This window comes from Bombina bombina, chromosome 1, assembly GCF_027579735.1.
Source record: "Bombina bombina isolate aBomBom1 chromosome 1, aBomBom1.pri, whole genome shotgun sequence".
In the NCBI taxonomy this organism is placed as follows: Eukaryota; Metazoa; Chordata; class Amphibia; order Anura; family Bombinatoridae; genus Bombina; species Bombina bombina.
In genome coordinates this window covers 89,739,267-89,764,443 of record NC_069499.1, presented here as the reverse complement: position 1 = coordinate 89,764,443, position 25,177 = coordinate 89,739,267, and the positions used below count along the sequence as shown (strand labels likewise).

General features: G+C 41.3%; 1 protein-coding gene across 1 annotated transcript in view; it reads right to left on the bottom strand.

Moving 5' to 3' along the window:
• Positions 1-25,177, bottom strand: part of CLMN (calmin) — a 427,590-nt gene that overhangs the window by 136,265 nt on the left and 266,148 nt on the right. Inside the window, exon 3 of the mRNA XM_053697501.1 lies at positions 21,448-21,543. Within this exon, the coding sequence (XP_053553476.1) occupies positions 21,448-21,543 (96 nt within the window). The remainder of the gene's footprint in view (positions 1-21,447; positions 21,544-25,177) is intronic.

Sequence of the window (25,177 nt, the reverse complement as noted above, 5' to 3'; positions counted from 1 at the left end):
TACCTGCTCCCAAAGCCGCTGATCGGATGACAAGCTGAAGAGGAGGTTTGCAGCTATATAAGTCCGACACTGCTCCGATAGAGAAGCCGCCCACGTGACCGTAGAAAAAAACACTGCGCCACAGGAAGGCCCGTAAAGACTAGTTCTCCGTTGGAAAGGAAACGCCTCCCACTGAAAGACTACAGCGCAAAGAGAAGTGCGCCACAACAGAGCAAGCTTCCCTGCAATTTTTTTTTTGTGCCAAACGCTTATGTACTCATAAAAACATACACCTTACACTGCAGCGTCCATCAGGGATTTAAAAAAATTAAACAAAACCCCCCAAGAAATTATAAGAGCCCAATACAAATTAACCCCTTCTTAACAGAAAAGAGCCAAGTCAGTCTCACACATGCTTCAAAGTGCCTGCCACATGCCAGATGTAATCCTACCTCAGGATTTATCTCAGGATCTATCTATGTCCCAAATTATAAAAGCATGATATTGTAATCTTCTTAGTGCATAATCAACCCACCTGGAAGAAAAAGCACTTACCTGCAAAATCCGTGGTCCGGCATGTAGACAGCTCACAAGGTATGAGAGGACACAGTTCCTCACAGAGACCTGTAAAAAAGAAAGAACAGAGTAAACCTACTCTGGCTTTCTATACAAGGGCAGCAACATGTTAGGAAAACGCAGTGAGGCCCACCTCACAAGTCCCTAACTGCTCTAAAGCTACCACTGCCCTACTGAAGAGACTAACGTGGAGTACGGCTAGACCCAAAAATCTTGCTTGTAGCAAAAAATATTCAATTTTCTCAGATACCAAAACTAAAGAGAATGACTGGGGTTTGTGGGAAGGGGAGTGATGCTTAACAGTTTGGCTGTGGTGCTCTTTGCCTCCTCCTGCTGGCCAGGAGTGATATTCCCAACAGTAATTAAGGACGTTGTGGACTCACCATATCTTAGGAAAGAAATAAACACACATTTCATTGTACATGTGTACGCACGACACACACATAGGCACAAACATATACAAGAACACAAACACACTATCACACGCAGACACAAAAAGAGACACACTCAGATTATTACTCTCACACAGACCTACTCATGCACACAACCCTACATGCTCACACACAAACATGATTTGGGAATATATAGTACACTAGCTGTCAGTGGTGTTTTAAAGAATTACTGAATGCTCTACGATAAGGAAGTTTGTTTCTTATTCAAGCTGTTATTTTCTATGTATTTTTTTTTTTTAGAAAAAGGGGCCTAGCAAAGAAAATATGTCCCTCTATGATGTTGAATGTACTTTTAAGAGGTCCAGTTTCATGGTGGATAAGCGCCATATCCTAATAAGTCTGTGTCACTGGGAGCTATACAGGGGCTGTAACTTTAAAAGCATAGATTTTTGAAAAATTGGGAAACTGAGGGAGAATTCCTTACACTGCTATATAGATTGCATGAAGAAAGTAACTAGTGTTTAGTGCAGACTCATCCTCAGCCAGACTCATCCTCGACATCCCTCACCAATGCCACATCACCGAACACCTAAGGAACCTTCACTGGCTCCCCATCAACAAGACAATCCCCTTCAAGCTCCTCACTCACACGCTCAAGGCCCTACACAACATCGGACCCAAATACATCAAACACCATGTAAATTTCTACACCCTCGCCAGACAACTCCGATCGGCCGACCAAGCACTTGCAGTCACCCCCCGCATCAGCAAATCCGCAGCGGGCGGAAGATCCTTCTCCAACATGGCAGCAAACACATGGAACACTCTCCTGCTGCACCTCAGACAATCCACCTCCCTTACAAAGTTTAGAAAGGACCTCAAAATCTGGCTTTTTGACTGAACGCCCATCCCCTCCCCCCTCCTCCTATTCACTTTCCCTTAGAGCCTTGAGACCCTCACGGGTGATTAGTTTGCTCTATAAGTACCCAATAGACAGATAGATAGATAGATAGAGATAGTTGATGGTGTTCTGGTGGGATCATCTTCACCCCACAGAATGCACAGAAGCGGCCGTGTTCTGCCTTCCTGTCCTCGGCCAACTTGCTCAGTGTTATGATCTGACTGGACCTGTCCCACAGCACTGGAATTACAGCAGCTGCACCAGCACAGACATGACATCCGATCACAACATCCTGCGCTACCCAGGTCCAATGAGACAGACCAAGGCAGCTATAGAGCAGGGGACACGCTCACATCTGAGTAAAGGCAAAGCCTCTGTGGTTGACTAATTGCAATGCACCTCGCATTCCGAATCTGATTTCCCGCTCAGACAGTGAGTGACTCACTCCACACACACTGTCTGTGCACATTGGAAAGATATTAGCGCAACTCGCAAGCCCCACAGCATATGCCCCCACATCCACATAACTGAGTGACCTCATTGAAAAAAATGTATATCATGTGGCGCAAGGCAGATAAAACTTCTGCTCCCTGCGGGGGGCACCGTAAGACAGCTGCCTGTACTGCCTTACACAAGCGCCGGCCCTGGGTGGTGGTGTGGAGGTGGAGCCAAGCAATGCGACTGGGCTTGGCTCGACATTTAGAGGTAGAGTTTGTGTGTGGAGCCTGGTATTACTTAAAGGGACAGCCAACACAAAAAAGTAAATTTATGCTTACCTGATAAATTGATTTCTTCTATGATACGACGAGTCCATGGATTCATCCTTTACTTGTGGGATATTATCCTCCTGCTAACAGGAAGTGGCAAAGAGCACCACAGCAGAGCTGTCTATATAGCCCTTGACTCCACCCCCCAGTACCGAAGGTACAGGAAGAAAAAGGAGAAACTAAAAGGTGCAGAGGTGACTGAAGTTTTAAATCAAAAAAATATAATCTGTCTTAAATTGACAGGGCGGGCCGTGGACTCGTATCAAGAAATCAATTTATCAGGTAAGCATAAATTTACTTTTCTTCTATAAGATACGGATTCATCCTTTACTTGTGGGATACAATACCAAAGCTACAGGACACGGATGAACGGGAGGGACAAGACAGATGCCTAAACACCACTGCTTAAAGAACTTTTCTCACAAAAATAGCCTCCGAAGAAGCAAAAGTATGAAATTTGTAAAATCTGGAAAATGTATGAAGCGAAGACCAAGTTGCAGCCTTACAAATCTGTTCAAAAGAAGCATCATTTTTAAAAGCCCATGTGGAAGCCACCGCTCTAGTAGAGTGAGCTGTAATTCGTTCAGGAGGCTGCTGTCCAGCAGTCTCGTATGCCAAATGGATGATGCTTTTCAGCCAAAAAGAAAGAGAGGTAGCCGTAGCTTTTTGACCTCTATGCTTTCCAGAATAGACAACAAACAGAGGAGATGTTTGATGGAAATCTTTGGTCGCTTGCAAGCAAAACTTCAAAGCACGAACCACGTCCAAATTGTGCAACAGACGCTCCTTCTTAGAGGAAGGATTAGGACACAGGGAAGGAACAACAATTTCCTGATTAATGTTCTTATTAGTAACAACCGTAGGAAGGAATCCAGGTTTGGTACGCAAAACCACCTTATCAGAATGGAAAATAAGATAAGGCGAGTCGCATTGCAATGCAGATAGTTCAGAAACTCTTTGAGCCGAAGAGATAGCAACTAAAAACAGAACTTTTCAAGATAGAAGCTTAATATCTATGGAATGCATAGGTTCAAACGGAACCCCTTGAAGAACTTTAAGAACTAAATTCAAACTCCATGGAGCAACAGGTTTAAACACAGGCTTAATTCTAACCAAAGCCTGACAAAACGACTGAACGTCTGGAACATCTGCCAGACGCTTGTGCAGTAAAATTGACAAGGCAGATATCTGTCCCTTTAGGGAACTATCTGATAACACCTTCTCCAATCCTTCTTGGAGAAAGGACAAAATCCTAGGAATCCTGATCTTACTCCATGAGTAGCCTTTGGATTCACACCAATAAAGATATTTACACCATATCTTATGGTAAATCTTCCTAGTGACAGGCTTTCGAGCCTGAATCAAGGTGTCTATGACCGACTCAGAGAATCCTCGCTTAGATAAAATCAAGAGTTCAATTTCCAGGCAGTCAGCCGCAGAGAAACTAGATTTGGATGCTGGAACGGACCTTGAATGAGAAGGTCCTGTCTCAGTGGCAATGTCCACGGTGGTAGAGATGACATTTCCACCAGGTCCTGCGTGGCCACGCAGGTGCTATCAAAATCACCAAAGCCCTCTCCTGTTTGATTCTGGCAATCAGACGAGGAAGGAGAGGAAATGGTGGAAATACATAAGCCAGGTAGAACGACCAAGGCACTGCTAGAGCATCTATCAGTACTGCTTGGGTATCCCTTGATCTGGACCCGTAACAAGGAAGTTTGGCATTCTGACGAGATGCCATCAGATCCAATTCTGGTGTGCCCCATTGATGAATCAATTGTGCAAACACCTCCGGATGGAGCTCCCACTCCCCCGGATGAAAAGTCTGACGACTTAGAAAATCCGCTTCCCAGTTCTCCACTCCTGGGATATAGATTGCTGATAGATGGCAAGAGTGAGTCTCTGCTCATCAAATTATTTTGGAAACCTCTATCATCGCTAGAGAACTCTTTGTTCCCCCTTGATGATTGATATACGCCACAGTCGTGATATTGTCCGACTGGAATCTTATGAATCTGGCCGAAGCCAGCTGAGGCCACGCCTGAAGCGCATTGAATATCGCTCTCAGTTCTAGAATATTGATTGGAAGGAGAGCCTCCTCCTGAGTCCACACACACTGTGCTTTCAGGGAATTCCAGACAGCGCCCCAGCCCAATAGGCTGGCGTCCGTCATCACTATGACCCATGCTGGCCTGCGGAAACACATTCCCTGGGACAGATGATCCTGTGACAACCACCAAAGAAGAGAGTCTCTGGTCTCTTGATTCAGATTTGATTATCCAGAGGAGATAAATTTGCATAGTCCCCATTCCACTGTCTGAGCAGGCATAGTTGCAGTGGTCTGAGATGCAAGTGAGCAAACGGAACTATGTCCATTGCCATTACCATTAGTCCAATTACCTCCATACACTGAGCCACTGATGGCCGAGGAATGGAATGAAGTGCTCGGCAGCTGGTTAAGATCTTTGATTTTCTGACCTCCGTCAGGAAAATCTTCATGTCTACTGAGTCTATTAGAGTTCCCAGGAATGGAACTCTTGTGAGAGGGATAAGTGAACTCTTCTTTATGTTCACCTTCCACCCGTGAGATCTTAGAAAAGCCAACACGATGTCCGTGTGAGATTTGGCTAGTTGGTAAGATATCGTCCAGATAAGGCGCCACTGCTATGCCCCGCATTCTTAGAACCGCCAAAAGGGACCCTAGCACTTTTGTGAAAATTCTGGGAACTGTGGCCAACCCGAAGGGAAGAGCCACAAACTGGTAATGCTTGTCCAGGAAGGCGAACCTGAGGAACTGGTGATGATCTATGTGGATAGGAATGTGAAGATACGCATCCTTTAAATGTACGGTGGTCATATATTGACCCTCCTGGATCATCGGTAAAATAGTCCGAATGATCTCCATCTTGAAGGATGGGACTCTGAGAAGTTTATTTAGAATTTTGAGATCTAAAATCGGTCTGAAGGTTCCCTCTTTTTTGGGAACCACGAACAAATTGGAGTAAAACCCCTGCCCCTGTTCCGCTTCTGGAACTGGGCAGATAACTCCCATAGTATATAGGTCTTCTATATAGCGTAAGAACGCCTCTCTTTTTGTCTGGTTTACAGACAACCGTGAAAGATGAAATCTCCCCCTTGAAGGAAAATCTTTGAAGTCTAGAAGATACCCCTGGGTCACGATTTCTAAAGCCCAGGAGTCCTGAACGTCTCTTGCCCAAGCATGAGCAAAGAGAGAAAGTCTGCCCCCTACTAGATCCGGTCCCGGATCGGGGGCTGCCCCTTCATGCTGTCTTGGTGGCAGCAGCGGGCTTCTTGGCCTGTTTACCCTTGTTCCAGGTCTGGTTAGGTCTCCAAACTGACTTGGATTGAGCAAAATTCCCCTCCTGCTTTGTGGCAGGGGAAGAGGTAGAGGGACCACCTTTGAAGTTTCGAAAGGAACGAAAATTATTTTGTTTGGTCCTCATTTTATTTGTCTTATCACTGGAGGAAAAGGCCCTGCCCTTCCTCAGGATGTCGGAAATGATCTCTTTCAGATCAGGCCCGAATAGGGTCTTACCCTTGAAAGGAATAGCTAAAAGCTTAGATTTTGATAACACATCAGCAGACCAGGACTTAAGCCATAACGCTCTACGCGCTAAAATGGCAAAACCTGAATTCTTAGCCGCTAATTTAGCCAGTTGGAAAGCGGCATCTGTAATGAAAGAATTAGCTAGCTTGAGAGCCCTAATTCTGTCCAGAATATCATCTAAAGGGGTCTCAACCTTTAGAGCCTCGAACCAAAACACAGCTGCAGTAGTTACCGGAACAATGCACGCTATAGGTTGCAAAAGAAAACCCTGATGAATAAATATTTTCTTTAGAAGACCCTCTAATTTTGTATCCATAGGATTTTTGAAAGCACAACTGTCCTCAATAGGTATAGTTGTACGCTTAGCCAGGGTAGAAATAGCTCCCTCCACCTTAGGGACCGTCTGCCACAAATCCCGAATGGTGTCAGATATGGGAAACATTTTCTTAAAAGTAGGAGGGGGAGAGAACGGAATACCTGGTCTATCCCACTCCTTAGTAACAATGTCCGAAATCCTCTTATGGACCAGAAAAACATTAGTGTAAGAAGGAACCTCTAGATATCTATCCATTTTACACAATTTCTCTGGAGGAATCTCAATAGGGTCACAGTCATCGAGAGTCCCTAAAACCTCCCTGAGCAACAAGCGGAGGTGTTCAAGCTTAAACTTAAAAGCCGTCATATCTGAGTCTGTTTGAGGGAACATCTTTCCTTCAGAAAGCTCTCCCTCAGACAGCAATTCCCCTACCCCCAATTCAGAGCATTGTGAGGGTACATCGGAGATGGCTAATAAGTCAGAGGGCTCAGCATTTACTCTCATGCCGGACCTACTGCGCTTCCCCTGCAACCCAGGCAGTTTAGATAATACCTCTGTGAGGGTAGTAGACATAACTGCGGCCATATCTTGCAGGGTGAAAGAATTAGACGCACTAGAGGTACTTGGCGTCGCTTGAGCGGGCGTTAAAGGTTGTGACACTTGGGGAGAAATAGATGGCAAAACCTGATTTCTTCTGACTGAGAATCATCCTGCGACATACTTTTATCAACTAAAATATGTTCTTTGCAATGTAAGGCCCTTTCAGTACATGAGGGACACATTTTAAGTGGGGGTTCCACAATGGCTTCTAAACACATGGAACATTGGCTTTCCTCAATGTCAGACATGTTCAACAGGCTAGTAATGACCACAAACAGGCTTGAAAACACTTTATTTAGTGAAAAAATAACAATCTTAAAAAACGGTATTGCGCCTTTAAGAGAAAAAAAGCATACAAGTTTTTCAAAACTGCTTTAAAAACATCAAATCGTTTAAATTTATGATATAAGCATCCAAACTATGCAGCTAAGTTTGCCCCACAAGTAAAAGAACACTTAACCCTTCCAGAAAAAAACGGATAATTAATAAACGTTTAAATCAAGAAAAAACACCCCTGCACCTCGCCACAGCCCTGCTGTGGCGCCTACCTGCCCTCAGGGGTCTGCAAAACCGGGTTAAAGCTTCGATTTGGCCCAATACTCTCACAAGGGCCCACCGGAGATGGAGCTTGCTGCTTGCTTGTCAAAAACAACTGCGCAACTGTGGTGCGAAAATGAACCGCACCAGAGCGGTCTAAAACTAGCCATGTGTGTTCCCAAACCTAAAAAGAAGCCAAGTGAACCCTCTCATTTAAGCATAAAAACGTTCCATCCAAAAACGTTATCAGCACTCCCAGTTAAATAAACGTTTGCCCACAAACATTCAAACTCAGTGTCAACCATTTTTTCTTAGCCCCTATATGCAAGCTTAGTAATACCCCTCTATACCTTTTAGGATTGCTGCTTACCCTTTCCCTCATGGGGATACTGTCAGCCAATTCTGAAATACCACAGTCTCTCCAGAAAAAAATGACTGAACATACCTCACTGCTTATAGCATGAAAAACGTTCCTCACACTGAAGTTTCTTAAGTACTCCTCAGCCATTCTGTGGGAACTGCTCTGGATCTTAGTGACAAATGCTAAGATCATCAGCCTCCAGGCAGAAGTCTTCATCCATCTGCTGCCTGAGGGAAAATAGTACACACCGGTACCATTTAAAATAAAAAAAGCTCTTGCTTGAAGAAAATAAAAACTAACATTTTATCACCTCTTTCACTTTACCCTTCCTAGTACTTAGAGTAGGCAAAGAGAATGACTGGGGGGTGGAGTCAAGGGAGGAGCTATATAGACAGCTCTGCTGTGGTGCTCTTTGCCACTTCCTGTTAGCAGAAGGATAATATCCCACAAGTAAATGATGAATCCGTGGACTCGTCGTATCTTATAGAAGAAATTGTTATTGTTTAAAAAGATAGATAACGCCCTTTAATACCCATTCCCCAGCTTTGCACAACCAACATTGTTATATTAATATACTTTATAACCTTTAAACCTCTAAATTTCTGCCTGTTTCTAAGCCAATAAAGACAGCCTCTTTATTAGCTTTTCACAACAGCTAGTTCATGTGAGCCATATAGATAACATTGTGCTCACGCCCATGGTTTGTGGCAGACACTGCACTTATTGGCTTAAATGCAAGTCAATAGATAATAAATAAAAAATCATGTGATCAAGGGGCTGTCAGAAGAGGCTTAGATACAAGGTAATCACAGAGGTAAAAAGTATAAATATAACCATGTTTTCTGGGTAATAAAGGGATTATCTATCATTTTAAACAATAAAATGTTTTGAGTTGACTGTCCCTTTCAAGGACCAGTAAATACAGAACATTTGCATACTCAACAAACATATGATTAAAAAAAAAAAATGCAATAGCACTTAGTCTGAACTTCAAATGAGTAGTAGATTTTTGTCTGATAAATTTCAAAGTCACGTCTATTTCCACTCCTTCTGTATCATGTGACAGCCATCAGCCAATCACAAATGCATATACGTATATTCTGTGAAGTCTTGCACATGCTCAGTAGGAGCTGGTGACTCAAAAAGTGTAAATATAAAACGACTTTATACATTTTGTTAATAGAAGTAAATTGGAAAGTTGTTTAAAATAGTGTGCTCTATCGGAATCATTAAAATTTAATTTTAAATGGATATTCTTGTCAAAATTTAAATGCACATAGATGAATTACATCTTTGAAAAGAAACATATTTCCGATATACATGTATTGGCAAAAAAACAATTATCTGCACATGCATGTAAAGCATAGCTAGATATTCTGGCTATTCTATTAAATACTGCAGCTGCTGAGAGTGCCAGTGGGGCTTGTAACATGTAAGCAATTAACAAATTGAGTCATTACCAGGTGTTACAAGCAGCTTAGGCTCTCTGAGCAAGTGCTGTGTTTAAAATGCTGGTGCACGGTGCATACTTAAATACACTTTTGTAACAGCTATAGCTTTTATTAGAAGTATTTTTGCTAATTCATGTATATTACAAAAATGCTTCTATTTAAAACTGAAATGCATCCATGGGGATTCCAATATTGGTTGGAATGTCCCTTTAAAGGGAAAGGTAAGTAGCAAAAGGGATCCTGGGACAAAGATCCTGAAACAAGATCCTTGGGAGCTCTGCAGGTTCTCTCATTGAAACATTACAGTAATATTGAACAGTATTTTAGAATGGTCATTTATTTCTTTAACTTTATTTTTTTAGCTTTTGGGGGTGTTGGGTAGTTTCTTAGATTAGCTATCAATTTAAGTGGTGGTAGGGGTAAGTTTAGGTGTGAGGTAAAAATTTCGGTAGGGGATCTTAACATAGGGGTCCTTGGGTAAGGGGTTTAAGGCAATGGGGTGTGGCATTTTAGGGGTTAATAGTGGACCAGGGAGAAATAGTTTGGGAAATAATGCTTTTTTTATTGCTAGACATTGTACTAGAGTTAACTGCTTGGTATACCACTCCCAAAAGTATCACTGGACAGAAAAAAAACATAATTTATGTAAGAACTTAGCTGATAAATTCATTTCTTTCATATTAGCAAGAGTCCATGAGCTAGTGACATATGGGATATACATTCCTACCAGGAGGGGCAAAGTTTCCCAAACCTCAAAATGCCTATAAATACACCCCTCACCACACCCACAAATCAATTTAACGCATAGCCAAGAAGTGGGGTGATAAGAAAAAAGTGCGAAAGCATAAAAAATAAGGAATTGGAATAATTGTGCTTTATACAAAAAAATCATAACCACCACAAAAAAGGGTGGGCCTCATGGACTCTTGCTAATATGAAAGAAATGAATTTATCAGGTAAGTTCTTACATAAATTATGTTTTCTTTCATGTAATTAGCAAGAGTCCATGAGCTAGTGACGTATGGGATAATGACTACCCAAGATGTGGATCTTCCATGCAAGAGTCACTAGAGAGGGAGGGATAAAATAAAGACAGCCAATTCCGCTGAAAATAATCCACACCCAAAACAAAGTTTAAATCTTATAATGAAAAAAAAATGAAATTATAAGCAGAAGATTCAAACTGAAAAAGCTGCCTGAAGTACTTTTCTACCAAAAACTGCTTCAGAAGAAGAAAACACATCAAAATGGTAGAATTTAGTAAAAGTATGCAAAGAAGACCAAGTTGCTGCTTTGCAAATCTGATCAACCGAAGCTTCATTCCTAAACGCCCAGGAAGTAGAAACTGACCTAGTAGAATGAGCTGTAATCCTTTGAGGCGGAGCTTTACCCGACTCGACATAAGCATGATGAATCAAAGACTTTAACCAAGACGCCAAAGAAATGGCAGAAGCCTTCTGACCTTTCCTAGAACCGGAAAAGATAACAAATAGACTAGAAGTCTTTCGGAAATTTTTAGTAGCTTCAACATAATATTTCAAAGCTCTAACTACATCCAAAGAATGCAACGATTTTTCCTTAGAATTCTTAGGATTAGGACACAATGAAGGAACCAGAATTTCTCTACTAATGTTGTTAGAATTCACAACCTTAGGTAAAAATGTAAAAGAAGTCTGCAACACCGCCTTATCCTGATGAAAAATCAGAAAAGGAGACTCACAAGAAAGAGCAGATAATTCAGAAACTCTTCTAGCAGAAGAGATGGCCAAAAGAAACAAAACTTTCCAAGAAAGTAATTAAATGTCCAGCGAATGCATAGGTTCAAACGGAGGAGCTTGAAGAGCCCCCAGAACCAAATTCAAACTCCAAGGAGGAGAAATTGACATAATAACAGATTTTATACGAACCAAAGCCTGTACAAAACAATGAATATCAGGAAGACTAGCAATCTTTCTGTGGAAAAGAACAGAAAGAGCAGAGATTTGTCCTTTCAAGGAACTTGCAGACAAACCTTTATCCAAACCATCCTGAAGAAACTGTAAAATTCTAGGAATTCTAAAAGAATGCCAAGAAAAATGATGAGAAGAACACCAAGAAATGTAAATCTTCCAGACTCGATAATATATCTTCCTAGATACAGATTTACGAGCCTGTAACATAGTATTAATTACTGAGTCAGAGACACCTCTATGACTGAGAATCAAGCGTTCAATCTCCATACCTTCAAATTTAAGGATTTGAGATCCTGATGGAAAAAAGGACCTTGCGATAGAAGGTCTGGTCTTAATGGAAGAGTCCACGGTTGGCAAGTGGCCATCCGGACAAGATCCGCATACCAAAACCTGTGAGGCCATGCTGGAGCCACCAGCAGAACAAACGAGCACTCATTTAGAATCTTGGAAATCACTCTTGGAAGGAGAACTAGAGGAGGAAAGATATAGGCAGGATGATACTTCCAAGGAAGTGACAATGCATCCACTGCCTCCGCCTGAGGATCCCTGGATCTGGACAGATACCTGGGAAGTTTCTTGTTTAGATGGGAAGCCATCAGATCTATTTCTGGAAGTCCCCACATTTGAACAATCTGAAGAAATACCTCTGGGTGAAGAGACCATTCGCCCAGATGTAACGTTTGGCGACTGAGATAATCCGCTTCCCAATTGTCTATACCTGGGATATGAACCGCAGAAATTAGACAGGAGTTGGATTCCGCCCATACCAGTATTCAAGATACTTCTTTCATAGCCAGAGGACTGTGAGTCCCTCCTTGATGATTAACATATGCCACGGTTGTGACATTGTCCGTCTGAAAACAAATGAACGACTCTCTCTTTAGAAGAGGTCATGACTGAAGAGCTCTGAAAATTGCACTGAGTTCCAAAATGTTGATTGGTAATCTCACCTCCTGAGATTCCCAAACCCCTTGTGCTGTCAGAGACCCCCAAACAGCTCCCCAACCTGTCAGACTTGCATCTGTTGAAATCACAGTCCAGGTTGGAAGAACAAAAGAAGCCCCCTGAACTAAACGATGGTGGTCTGTCCACCACGTGAGAGAGTGTCGTACGATCGGTTTTAAAGATATTAATTGAGATATCTTTGTATAATCCTTGCACCACTGGTTCAGCATACAAAGCTGAAGAGGTCGCATGTGAAAACGAGCAAAGGGGATCGCATCCGATGCAGCAGTCATAAGACCTAGAATTTCCATGCATAAGGCTACCGAAGGGAATGATTGAGACTGAAGGTTTCGACAAGCTGAAACCAATTTTAGACGTCTCTTGTCTGTCAGAGACAGAGTCATGGACACTGAATCTATCTGGAAACCTAAAAAGGTTACCCTTGTCTGAGGAATCAATGAACTTTTTGGTAAATTGATCCTCCAACCATGTTTTTGAAGAAACAATACAAGTCGATTCGTATGAGATTCTGCTAAATGTGAAGACTGAGCAAGTACCAAGATATCGTCCAAATAAGGAAATACCACAATACCCTGTTCTCTGATTACAGACAGAAGGGCACCGAGAACCTTTGTAAAAATCCTTGGAGCTGTTGCTAGGCCAAACGGCAGAGCCACAAACTGGTAATGCTTGTCTAGGAAAGAGAATCTCAGAAACTGATAGTGATCTGGATGAATCGGAATAGGCAGATATGCATCCTGTAAATCTATTGTGGACATATAATGCCCTTGCTGAACAAAAGGCAGAATAGTCCTTATAGTTACCATTTTGAATGTTGGTATCCTTACATAATGATTCAAAATTTTTAAATCCAGAACTGGTCTGAAGGAATTCTCCTCCTTTGGTACAATAAAGAGATTTGAGTAAAACCCCAGCCCCTGTTCCAGAACTGGAACTGGCACAATTACTCCAGCTAACTCTAGATCTGAAACACATTTCAGAAATGCTTGAGCCTTCACTGGATTTACTGGGACACGGGAAAGAAAAAATCTTCTTGCAGGAGGCCTTATCTTGAAGCCTATTCTGTACCCTTGTGAAACAATGTTCTGAATCCAAAGATTGTGAATCAAATTGATCCAAATTTCTTTGAAAAATCGTAATCTGCCCCCTACCAGCTGGGCTGGAATGAGGGCCGCACCTTCATGTTGACTTGGGAGCTGACTTTGGCTTTCTAAACGGTTTGGATTTATTCCAGACTGGAGATGGTTTCCAAACTGATACCGCTCTTGTAGGGGAAGGATCAGGCTTTTGTTCCTTATTGTGATGAAAGGAACAAAAACGATTAGAAGACCTAAATTTACCTTTAGATTTTTTATCCTGTGGTAAAAATGTTCCTTTCCCCCCAGTAACAGTTGAAATAATGGAATCCAACTGTGAACCAAATAATTTATTACCCTGGAAAGAAAGGGAAAGCAAAGTTGACTTGGAAGACATATCAGCATTCCAAGTTTTAAGCCATAAAGCTCTTCTAGCTAAAAATAGCTAGAGACATATACCTGACATCAACCCTAATGATATCAAAGATGGCATCACAAATAAAATTATTAGCATGTTGAAGAAGATTAACAATGCTATGAGAATCATGATCTGTCACTTGCTGCGCTAAAGCTTCCAACCAAAAAGTTGAAGCTGCAGCAACATCCGCTAAAGATATAGCAGGTCTAAGAAGATTACCTGAACATAAGTAAGCTTTTCTTAGAAAGGATTCAATTTTTCTATCTAAAGTATCCTTAAAGGAAGTACTATCTGCCGTAGGAATAGTAGTACGTTTAGCAAGAGTAGAGATAGCCCCATTAACTTTAGGGATTTTGTCTCAAAACTCTAATCTGTCAGATGGCACAGGATATAATTGCTTAAAACGTTTAGAAGGAGTAAATTAATTACCCAAATTATTCCATTCCCTGGAGATTACTTCAGAAATAGCATCAGGGACAGGAAAAACTTCTGGAATAACTACAGGAGATTTAAAAACCTTATTTAAACGTTTAGATTTAGTATCAAGAGGACCAGAATCCTCTATTTCTAATGCAATTAAGACTTCTTTAAGTAAAGAACGAATAAATTCCATTTTGAATAAATATGAAGATTTATCAGCATCAATCTCTGAAACAGAATCCTCTGAACCAGAGGAATCATTATCAGAATCAGAATGATGATGTTCATTTAAAAATTCATCTGAAAAATGAGAAGTTTTAAAAGACCTTTTACGTTTACTAGAAGGAGGAATAACAGACATAGCCTTCTTAATGGATTTAGAAACAAAATCTCTTATGTTAACAGGAACAGGAGTATTAGATGTTGATGGAACAGCAACAGGTAATGTAACATTACTAAAGGAAATATTATCTGCATTAACAAGTTTGTCATGACATTCATTACAAACAACAGCTGGAGGAACAGATACCATAAGTTTACAGCAAATGCACTTAGCTTTGGTAGATCCAGCATCAAGTAGCGATTTTCCAGAAGTATCTTCTGATTCAGGCTCAGTCTGAGACATCTTGCAATATGTAAAAGAAAAAACAACATATAAAGCAAAATTGATCAAATTCCTTAAATGACAGTTTCAGGAATGGGAAAAAATGCCAGTGAACAAGCTTCTAGCAACCAGAAGCAATAAACAATGAGACTTAAATAATGTGGAGACAATAATGACGCCCATATTTTTTGGCGCCAAAAAAGACGCCCACATTATTTGGCGCCTAAATGCTTTTAGCGCCAAAAATGATGCCACATCCGGTAACGCCAACATTTTTGGCGCAAAAACGTCAAAAATGACGCAATTTCCGGCGACAAGTATGACGCCGGAAATAATTAGAAAAAATTTTTGCGCCAAAAAAGTCCGCGCCAAGAATGACGCAATAAAATGAAGCATTTTCAGCCCCCGCGAGCCTAACAGCCCACAGGGTAAAAAGTCAAATTTTAAGGTAAGAAAAATTGATTATTCAAATGCATTATCCCAAATAATGAAACTGACTGTCTGAAATAAGGAACATTGAACATCCTGAATCAAGGCAAATAAATGTTTAAATACAAATATTTAGAACTTTATATAAAAGTGCCCAACCATAGCTTAGAGTGTCACAAAAATAAGACTTACTTACCCCAGGACACTCATCTACATGTAGTAGAAAGCCAAACCAGTACTGAAACGAGAATCAGTAGAGGTAATGGTATATATAAGAGTATATCGTCGATCTGAAAAGGGAGGTAAGAGATGAATCTCTACGACCGATAACAGAGAACCTATGAAATAGACCCCGTAGAAGGAGATCATTGAATTCTCTTCAACTCTCTTCACATCCCTCTGACATTCACTGCACGCTGAGAGGAAAACCGGGCTCCAACCTGCTGCGGAGCGCATATCAACGTAGAATCTAGCACAAACTTACTTCACCACCTCCACAGGAGGCAAAGTTTGTAAAACTGATTTGTGGGTGTGGTGAGGGGTGTATTTATAGGCATTTTGAGGTTTGGGAAACTTTGCCCCTCCTGGTAGGAATGTATATCCCATACGTCACTAGCTCATGGACTCTTGCTAATTACATTAAAAGAAAAATACTTTTTACACTTGACAAAAACAGAATTTATGTTTACCTGATAAATTACTTTCTCCAACGGTGTGTCCGGTCCACGGCGTCATCCTTACTTGTGGGATATTCTCTTCCCCAACAGGAAATGGCAAAGAGCCCAGCAAAGCTGGTCACATGATCCCTCCTAGGCTCCGCCTACCCCAGTCATTCGACCGACGTAAAGGAGGAATATTTGCATAGGAGAAACCATATGATACCGTGGTGACTGTAGTTAAAGAAAATAAATTATCAGACCTGATTAAAAAACCAGGGCGGGCCGTGGACCGGACACACCGTTGGAGAAAGTAATTTATCAGGTAAACATAAATTCTGTTTTCTCCAACATAGGTGTGTCCGGTCCACGGCGTCATCCTTACTTGTGGGAACCAATACCAAAGCTTTAGGACACGGATGAAGGGAGGGAGCAAATCAGGTCACCTAAATGGAAGGCACCACGGCTTGCAAAACCTTTCTCCCAAAAATAGCCTCAGAAGAAGCAAAAGTATCAAACTTGTAAAATTTGGTAAAAGTGTGCAGTGAAGACCAAGTCGCTGCCCTACATATCTGATCAACAGAAGCCTCGTTCTTGAAGGCCCATGTGGAAGCCACAGCCCTAGTGGAATGAGCTGTGATTCTTTCAGGAGGCTGCCGTCCGGCAGTCTCATAAGCCAATCTGATGATGCTTTTAATCCAAAAAGAGAGAGAGGTAGAAGTTGCTTTTTGACCTCTCCTTTTACCAGAATAAACAACAAACAAGGAAGATGTTTGTCTAAAATCCTTTGTAGCATCTAAATAGAATTTTAGAGCGCGAACAACATCCAAATTGTGTAACAAACGTTCCTTCTTTGAAACTGGATTCGGACACAAAGAAGGCACGACTATCTCCTGGTTAATGTTTTTGTTAGAAACAACTTTCGGAAGAAAACCAGGTTTAGTACGTAAAACCACCTTATCTGCATGGAACACCAGATAAGGAGGAGAACACTGCAGAGCAGATAATTCTGAAACTCTTCTAGCAGAAGAAATTGCAACCAAAAACAAAACTTTCCAAGATAATAACTTAATATCAACGGAATGTAAGGGTTCAAACGGAACCCCCTGAAGAACTGAAAGAACTAAGTTGAGACTCCAAGGAGGAGTCAAAGGTTTGTAAACAGGCTTGATTCTAACCAGAGCCTGAACAAAGGCTTGAACATCTGGCACAGCTGCCAGCTTTTTGTGAAGTAACACAGACAAGGCAGAAATCTGTCCCTTCAAGGAACTTGCAGATAATCCTTTCTCCAATCCTTCTTGAAGAAAGGATAGAATCTTAGGAATTTTTACCTTGTCCCAAGGGAATCCTTTAGATTCACACCAACAGATATATTTATTCCATATTTTGTGGTAAATTTTTCTAGTTACAGGCTTTCTGGCCTGAACAAGAGTATCAATAACAGAATCTGAGAACCCTCGTTTTGATAAGATCAAGCGTTCAATCTCCAAGCAGTCAGTTGGAGTGAGACCAGATTCGGATGTTCGAACGGACCTTGAACAAGAAGGTCTCGTCTCAAAGGTAGCTTCCATGGTGGAGCCGATGACATATTCACCAGATCTGCATACCAAGTCCTGCGTGGCCACGCAGGAGCTATCAAGATCACCGATGCCCTCTCCTGATTGATCCTGGCTACCAGCCTGGGGATGAGAGGAAACGGCGGGAATACATAAGCTAGTTTGAAGGTCCAAGGTGCTACTAGTGCATCTACTAGAGTCGCCTTGGGATCCCTGGATCTGGACCCGTAGCAAGGAACCTTGAAGTTCTGACGAGGGGCCATCAGATCCATGTCTGGAATGCCCCACAGTTGACTGAGCATGCACAGTTGTAATGGTCTTAGATGAATGCGCGCAAAAGGAACTATGTCCATTGCCGCTACCATCAAACCTATTACTTCCATGCACTGCGCTATGGAAGGAAGAGGAACGGAATGAAGTATTTGACAAGAGTTTAGAAGTTTTGTTTTTCTGGCCTCTGTCAGAAAAATCCTCATTTCTAAGGAGTCTATTATTGTTCCCAAGAAGGGAACCCTTGTTGACGGAGATAGAGAACTCTTTTCTACGTTCACTTTCCATCCGTGAGATCTGAGAAAGGCCAGGACTATGTCCGTGTGAGCCTTTGCTTGAGGAAGGGACGACGCTTGAATCAGAATGTCGTCCAAGTAAGGTACTACTGCAATGCCCCTTGGTCTTAGCACCGCTAGAAGGGACCCTAGTACCTTTGTGAAAATCCTTGGAGCAGTGGCTAATCCGAAAGGAAGTGCCACGAACTGGTAATGCTTGTCCAGGAATGCGAACCTTAGGAACCGATGATGTTCCTTGTGGATAGGAATATGTAGATACGCATCCTTTAAATCCACCGTGGTCATGAATTGACCTTCCTGGATGGAAGGAAGAATTGTTCGAATGGTTTCCATTTTGAACGATGGAACCTTGAGAAACTTGTTTAGGATCTTGAGATCTAAGATTGGTCTGAACGTTCCCTCTTTTTTGGGAACTACGAACAGATTGGAGTAGAACCCCATCCCTTGTTCTCCTAATGGAACAGGATGAATCACTCCCATTTTTAACAGGTCTTCTACACAATGTAAGAATGCCTGTTTTTTTATGTGGTCTGAAGACAATTGAGACCTGTGGAACCTCCCCCTTGGGGGAAGCCCCTTGAATTCCAGAAGATAACCTTGGGAGACTATTTCTAGTGCCCAAGGATCCAGAACATCTCTTGCCCAAGCCTGAGCGAAGAGAGAGAGTCTGCCCCCCACCAGATCCGGTCCCGGATCGGGGGCCAACATTTCATGCTGTCTTGGTAGCAGTTGCAGGTTTCTTGGCCTGCTTTCCCTTGTTCCAGCTTTGCATTGGTCTCCAGGCTGGCTTGGCTTGAGAAGTATTACCCTCTTGCTTAGAGGACGTAGCACTTGGGGCTGGTCCGTTTCTACGAAAGGGACGAAAATTAGGTTTATTTTTGGCCTTGAAAGACCTATCCTGAGGAAGGGCGTGGCCCTTACCCCCAGTGATATCAGAGATAATCTCTTTCAAGTCAGGGCCAAACAGCGTTTTCCCCTTGAAAGGAATGTTAAGCAATTTGTTCTTGGAAGACGCATCCGCTGACCAAGATTTCAACCAAAGCGCTCTGCACGCCACAATAGCAAACCCAGAATTTTTCGCCGCTAACCTAGCCAATTGCAAAGTGGCGTCTAGGGTGAAAGAATTAGCCAATTTGAGAGCACGGATTCTGTCCATAATCTCCTCATAAGGAGGAGAATCACTAGTGATCGCCTTTTCTAGCTCATCGAACCAGAAACACGCGGCTGTAGTGACAGGGACAATGCACGAAATTGGTTGTAGAAAGTAACCTTGCTGAACAAACATCTTTTTAAGCAAACCTTCTAATTTTTTATCCATAGGATCTTTGAAAGCACAACTATCTTCTATGGGTATAGTGGTGCGTTTGTTTAAAGTAGAAACCGCCCCCTCGACCTTGGGGACTGTCTGCCATAAGTCCTTTCTGGGGTCGACCATAGGAAACAATTTTTTAAATATGGGGGGAGGGACGAAAGGTATACCGGGCCTTTCCCATTCTTTATTTACAATGTCCGCCACCCGCTTGGGTATAGGAAAAGCTTCTGGGGGCCCCGGGACCTCTAGGAACTTGTCCATTTTACATAGTTTCTCTGGGATGATCAAATTCTCACAATCATCCAGAGTGGATAACACCTCCTTAAGCAGAGCGCGGAGATGTTCCAACTTAAATTTAAATGTAATCACATCAGGTTCAGCTTGTTGAGAAATTTTCCCTGAATCTGAAATTTCTCCCTCAGACAAAACCTCCCTGGCCCCCTCAGACTGGTGTAGGGGCCCTTCAGAAACAATATCATCAGCGTCCTCATGCTCTTCAGTATTATCTAAAACAGAGCAGTCGCGCTTACGCTGATAAGTGGGCATTTTGGCTAAAATGTTTTTGATAGAATTATCCATTACAGCCGTTAATTGTTGCATAGTAAGGAGTATTGGCGCGCTAGATGTACTAGGGGCCTCCTGAGTGGGCAAGACTGGTGTAGACGAAGGAGGGGATGATGCAGTACCATGCTTACTCCCCTCACTTGAGGAATCATTTTGGGCATCATTTTCTCTAAATTTTGTGTCACATAAATCACATCTATTTAAATGAGAAGGAACCTTGGCTTCCCCACATTCAGAACACAGTCTATCTGGTAGTTCAGACATGTTAAACAGGCATAAACTTGATAACAAAGTACAAAAAACATTTTAAAATAAAACCGTTACTGTCACTTTAAATTTTAAACTGAACACACTTTATTACTGCAATTGCGAAAAAGTATGAAGGAATTGTTCAAAATTCACCAAAATTTCACCACAGTGTCTTAAAGCCTTAAAAGTATTGCACACCAAATTTGGAAGCTTTAACCCTTAAAATAACGGAACCGGAGCCGTTTTTATCTTTAACCCCTTTACAGTCCCTGGTATCTGCTTTGCTGAGACCCAACCAAGCCCAAAGGGGAATACGATACCAAATGACGCCTTCAGAAAGTCTTTTCTATGTATCAGAGCTCCTCACACATGCGACTGCATGTCATGCTTCTCAAAAACAAGTGCGCAATACCGGCGCGAAAATGAGACTCTGCCTATGATTAAGGAAAGCCCCTAGAGAATAAGGTGTCCAAAACAGTGCCTGCCGATATTATTTTACAAAATACCCAGATTAAAATGATTCCTCAAGGCTAAATATGTTTATATATGAATCGATTTAGCCCAGAAAATGTCTACAGTCTTAAAAAGCCCTTGTGAAGCCCTTATTTACTGTCTGTAATAAAAATGGCTTACCGGATCCCATAGGGAAAATGACAGCTTCCAGCATTACATCGTCTTGTTAGAATGTGTCATACCTCAAGCAGCAAAATTCTGCTCACTGTTCCCTCAACTGAAGTTAATTCCTCTCAACAGTCCTGTGTGGAACAGCCATCGATTTTAGTAACGGTTGCTAAAATCATTTTCCTCTTACAAACAGAAATCTTCATCTCTTTTCTGTTTCAGAGTAAATAGTACATACCAGCACTATTTTAAAATAACAAACTCTTGATTGAATAATAAAAACTACAGTTAAACACTAAAAAACTCTAAGCCATCTCCGTGGAGATGTTGCCTGTACAACGGCAAAGAGAATGACTGGGGTAGGCGGAGCCTAGGAGGGATCATGTGACCAGCTTTGCTGGGCTCTTTGCCATTTCCTGTTGGGGAAGAGAATATCCCACAAGTAAGGATGACGCCGTGGACCGGACACACCTATGTTGGAGAAATGTGTTTACATATTGTTTTTATAAAGCTACTTGATAGGGATATTTATTGCAACATCTAAAATTAAGCAATAAGCCAGAAAAAGAATATAATAAATGAGATTTAATTTAGTGGGTTAGTTACCTACCAGGTTCTGTCCAGTCAGAACTTCTATTAACGCCATCAGGACTTTTCCATCTTGGATATCAACAAATAGATCTTTAACTTCCAGAGGCGGGTTACACTGAGAAAAAGGACAGGCAACTTAAACTACAGGTTTCTAAAGCATAACATTACTGAGAGAGAGGAGAGAGAGAGAGGAGAGAGGGGAGAGAGGAGAGAGGGGAGAGAGGAGAGAGGGGAGAGGAGAGAGAGAGAGAGAGAGAGAGGGGAGAGAGAACGAGAGAGAGAGAGAGAACGAGAGAGAGAGAACAAGAGAGAGAACAAGAGAGAGAGAGAGAACGAGAGAGAACGAGAGAGAACGAGAGAGAGAGAGAGAGAGAGAGAGAGAGAACGAGAGAGAGAGAGAACGAGAGAGAGAGAGAACGAGAGAGAGAGAGAACGAGAGAGAGAGAGAACGAGAGAGAGAGAGAACGAGAGAGAGAGAGAGAACGAGAGAGAGAGAGAGAGAGAGAGAGAGAACGAGAGAGAGAGAGAGAACGAGAGAGAGAGAGAGAACGAGAGAGAGAGAGAGAACGAGAGAGAGAGAGAACGAGAGAGAGAGAGAACGAGAGAGAGAGAACGAGAGAGAGAACGAGAGAGAGAGAGAGAACGAGAGAGAGAGAGAACGAGAGAGAGAGAGAACGAGAGAGAGAGAGAACGAGAGAGAGAGAGAACGAGAGAGAGAGAGAACGAGAGAGAGAGAGAGAACGAGAGAGAGAGAGAGAACGAGAGAGAGAACGAGAGAGAGAGATAACGAGAGAGAGATAACGAGAGAGAGAGATAACGAGAGAGAGATAACGAGAGAGAGATAACGAGAGAGAGAGAGAGAGAGAGAGAGAGAGAGAGGACAGAATGTGAAAGACAGACACGGGGGGGGGGGGTACAGAGAGGAATAGAGAGTGAGAAGGGGAAATATAATTAATCTGTTGTGAATATAATCTCCATACATTTTTAATGTTGTTAGAAAAACATCCAATGTTATTCAGTTTAGGGATATAGGATTCCATTTATCATTTGGTGAGTAGAAGAGGTTTGCGGTCATGAACCTGGTCTGCCCAGCCCTCACGGCTGATTGTACAATGCCGCCAACTTCTTGTGTGCAGCCAATCGCATCGAGACGTTTACTTAAAGGGATATGAAACTCAAAATTTTCCTTTCATGATTCAGATTGAGCATACAATTTAAAACAACTTTAAAATGTACTTCTGTTATCTAATTTGCTTGAGTGTTTTTGTATCCTTTGTTGGAAAAAGCAGTGATGCACTAGATGAACACCAGGTGAGCCAATAACAAAGCATAAAATGTGCAGCCACCAATCAGCAGCTCCTGACCCTACCTAGGTATCCTTTTCGGCAAAGAATACCAAGAGAACAAAACAAATTAGATAATAGAAGTAAATTGGAAAGTTATTTAAAATCACATGCTCTATCTGAATCACGAAAGAACAGAAATTAGGCTTCATGTCCCTTTAAGCCTAAAACGCCTGGGCTCCAAAGCTGCTTTAATATATATATATATATATATATATATATATATATATATATATATATATATATATATATATACACACATATGTAAAAATCTGATTAGAAAATATCACATGAACATCTCTATCTAAAAAACAAGGATCTTTTACCTTAAAATTTCCTCAGTAGCCACATCCCATTGTAAAGAGACTTCAAGCAGCCAATCAGGATTCTAGTCCCAGGACTTGCAAGCGAGTGTGCATCTGGCATGTGCAGATACAGTCACTTTATGCCTGTCCTCATTTTACGGAGCTTTACTATTGAAACACACAAGATTTCAGTGATGCGATCACAGTAAAGCAAAGTGTGATGATGATGCGGACTGGCTCCTCTATTTTTTTGAGCAGATAACAGTAAAAGAGTTGCTCTAGATCCCAGAGCACTTACACTGGTGAGCTGAAGCTTTTTTACATGTGAAATTTTCTAGTCAGCTGTTTTTCCCCCAGATATGCTGCATCACTTCTAATTAGTTTAGCATATGGGTATCCCATAACATTTAAACATTCATAACACAAAATATTAAATAACAATCAAACGTTTTCTCTACCCTTTATTATTTTGACATCAGTCTATAAACCCTATTCACCTTCAGTAAACACATTCTATTGCCACCCAGTGACTATTAAAGGGACATTCCAGCCAAAATTGGAATCTCAATGGATGCATTTCAGTTTTAAACAGAAGCATTTTTGTAATATACATAGAATAGCAAAAATACTTCTAATAAAAGCTATAGCTGTTTAAAATATGTATTTAAGTATGCACCATGCACCAGCATTTTAGACACAGCACTTTCTAATAGAGTTTAGGGTGCTTGTACCATCCGTTAATGACTCAATGTGTTAATTGTTGGCGTGATACAAGCCCCACTTGTGCTCTGAGCAGCTACAATATTTAAAATGCTAGTGCACTGAGATATCTAGCTTTGCTTCACATGCACGTGCAGAGAAAAATGTTAACACTAAAACAGTGATAACTCGTTCTAGAAACATTTTGCCAATACATGTATATTGCAAATATGTTTCTTTTCAAATGTCATTCATCTATGTGCAATTAAATTTTGACTAGAATGTCCCTTTAAGAGTGAAATTACCACTTTACAGAGGTGTTTTAGCAATAACAAAAGGAAAGGTATTAAAAGGGACATTTAACACTTTGAGATGGTAATAAAAAATGATACTTTAATTATTATTTTTGTCCCCTTTTCCTGTAATTCCATTCTGAAATTGTGAGCTTTTCAGTTAGAAATGGAAGTGCAGAACTGTGTTATATTCTACACAGCCATTGGCTGCACAATCTAGTGACCTATTTATAACTGTCTCTAATTGGCCACAACAGTAAATATAACCCAAGTTACAACATGGCAGCTCCCATTGTTTTATAGACACTAAATCTTTACTCATTTTTTGTTAATATTTAAACAGCTAATGAAACTTTTAAAGATACATTTACATGTTATTCTCAGACTAATATTTTCTTTACACAACATTATATCTAGCATTTATTTAGTGTTCGATGTCCCATTAAGATCTTAAAAGGAACATGAAACAGTTTTATTTGATGATTCAAGTGGATCGCACAATTTTAAACAAATTTACTGTTATCTAATTTGCTTAATTAACTTTGTATACTTTGTTGAAGCAGCAGTAATGCACTACTGGGAGTTAGTTAAAAGCCAATGACAAGAGGCATATATGTGCAGCCACCAATCAGCAGCTTCTGAGCATGCCTAGGTATACTTGTCAGCAAAGGATTTACAAAGAACAAAACAAATTACAAAAATAAATTGTAAAATTGCATGCCCTTTCTGAATTATGAAAGAAAATATTTGGGTTTCATGTCCCTTTAAAATATCACTTGAAAGTCTATGTAAAAAAACATAATTTATGCTTACCTGATAAATTTATTTCTCTTGTAGTGTATCCAGTCCACGGATCATCCATTACTTGTGGGATATATTCCCTTCCCAACAGGAAGTTGCAAGAGGATCACCCACAGCAAAGCTGCTATATAGCTCCTCCCCTCACATGTCCTATCCAGTCATTCGACCGAAACAAGACGAGAAAGGAGAAACCATAGGGTGCAGTGGTGACTGTAGTTTAATTAAAAATTTAGACCTGCCTTAAAAGGACAGGGCGGGCCGTGGACTGGATACACTACAAGAGAAATAAATTTATCAGGTAAGCATAA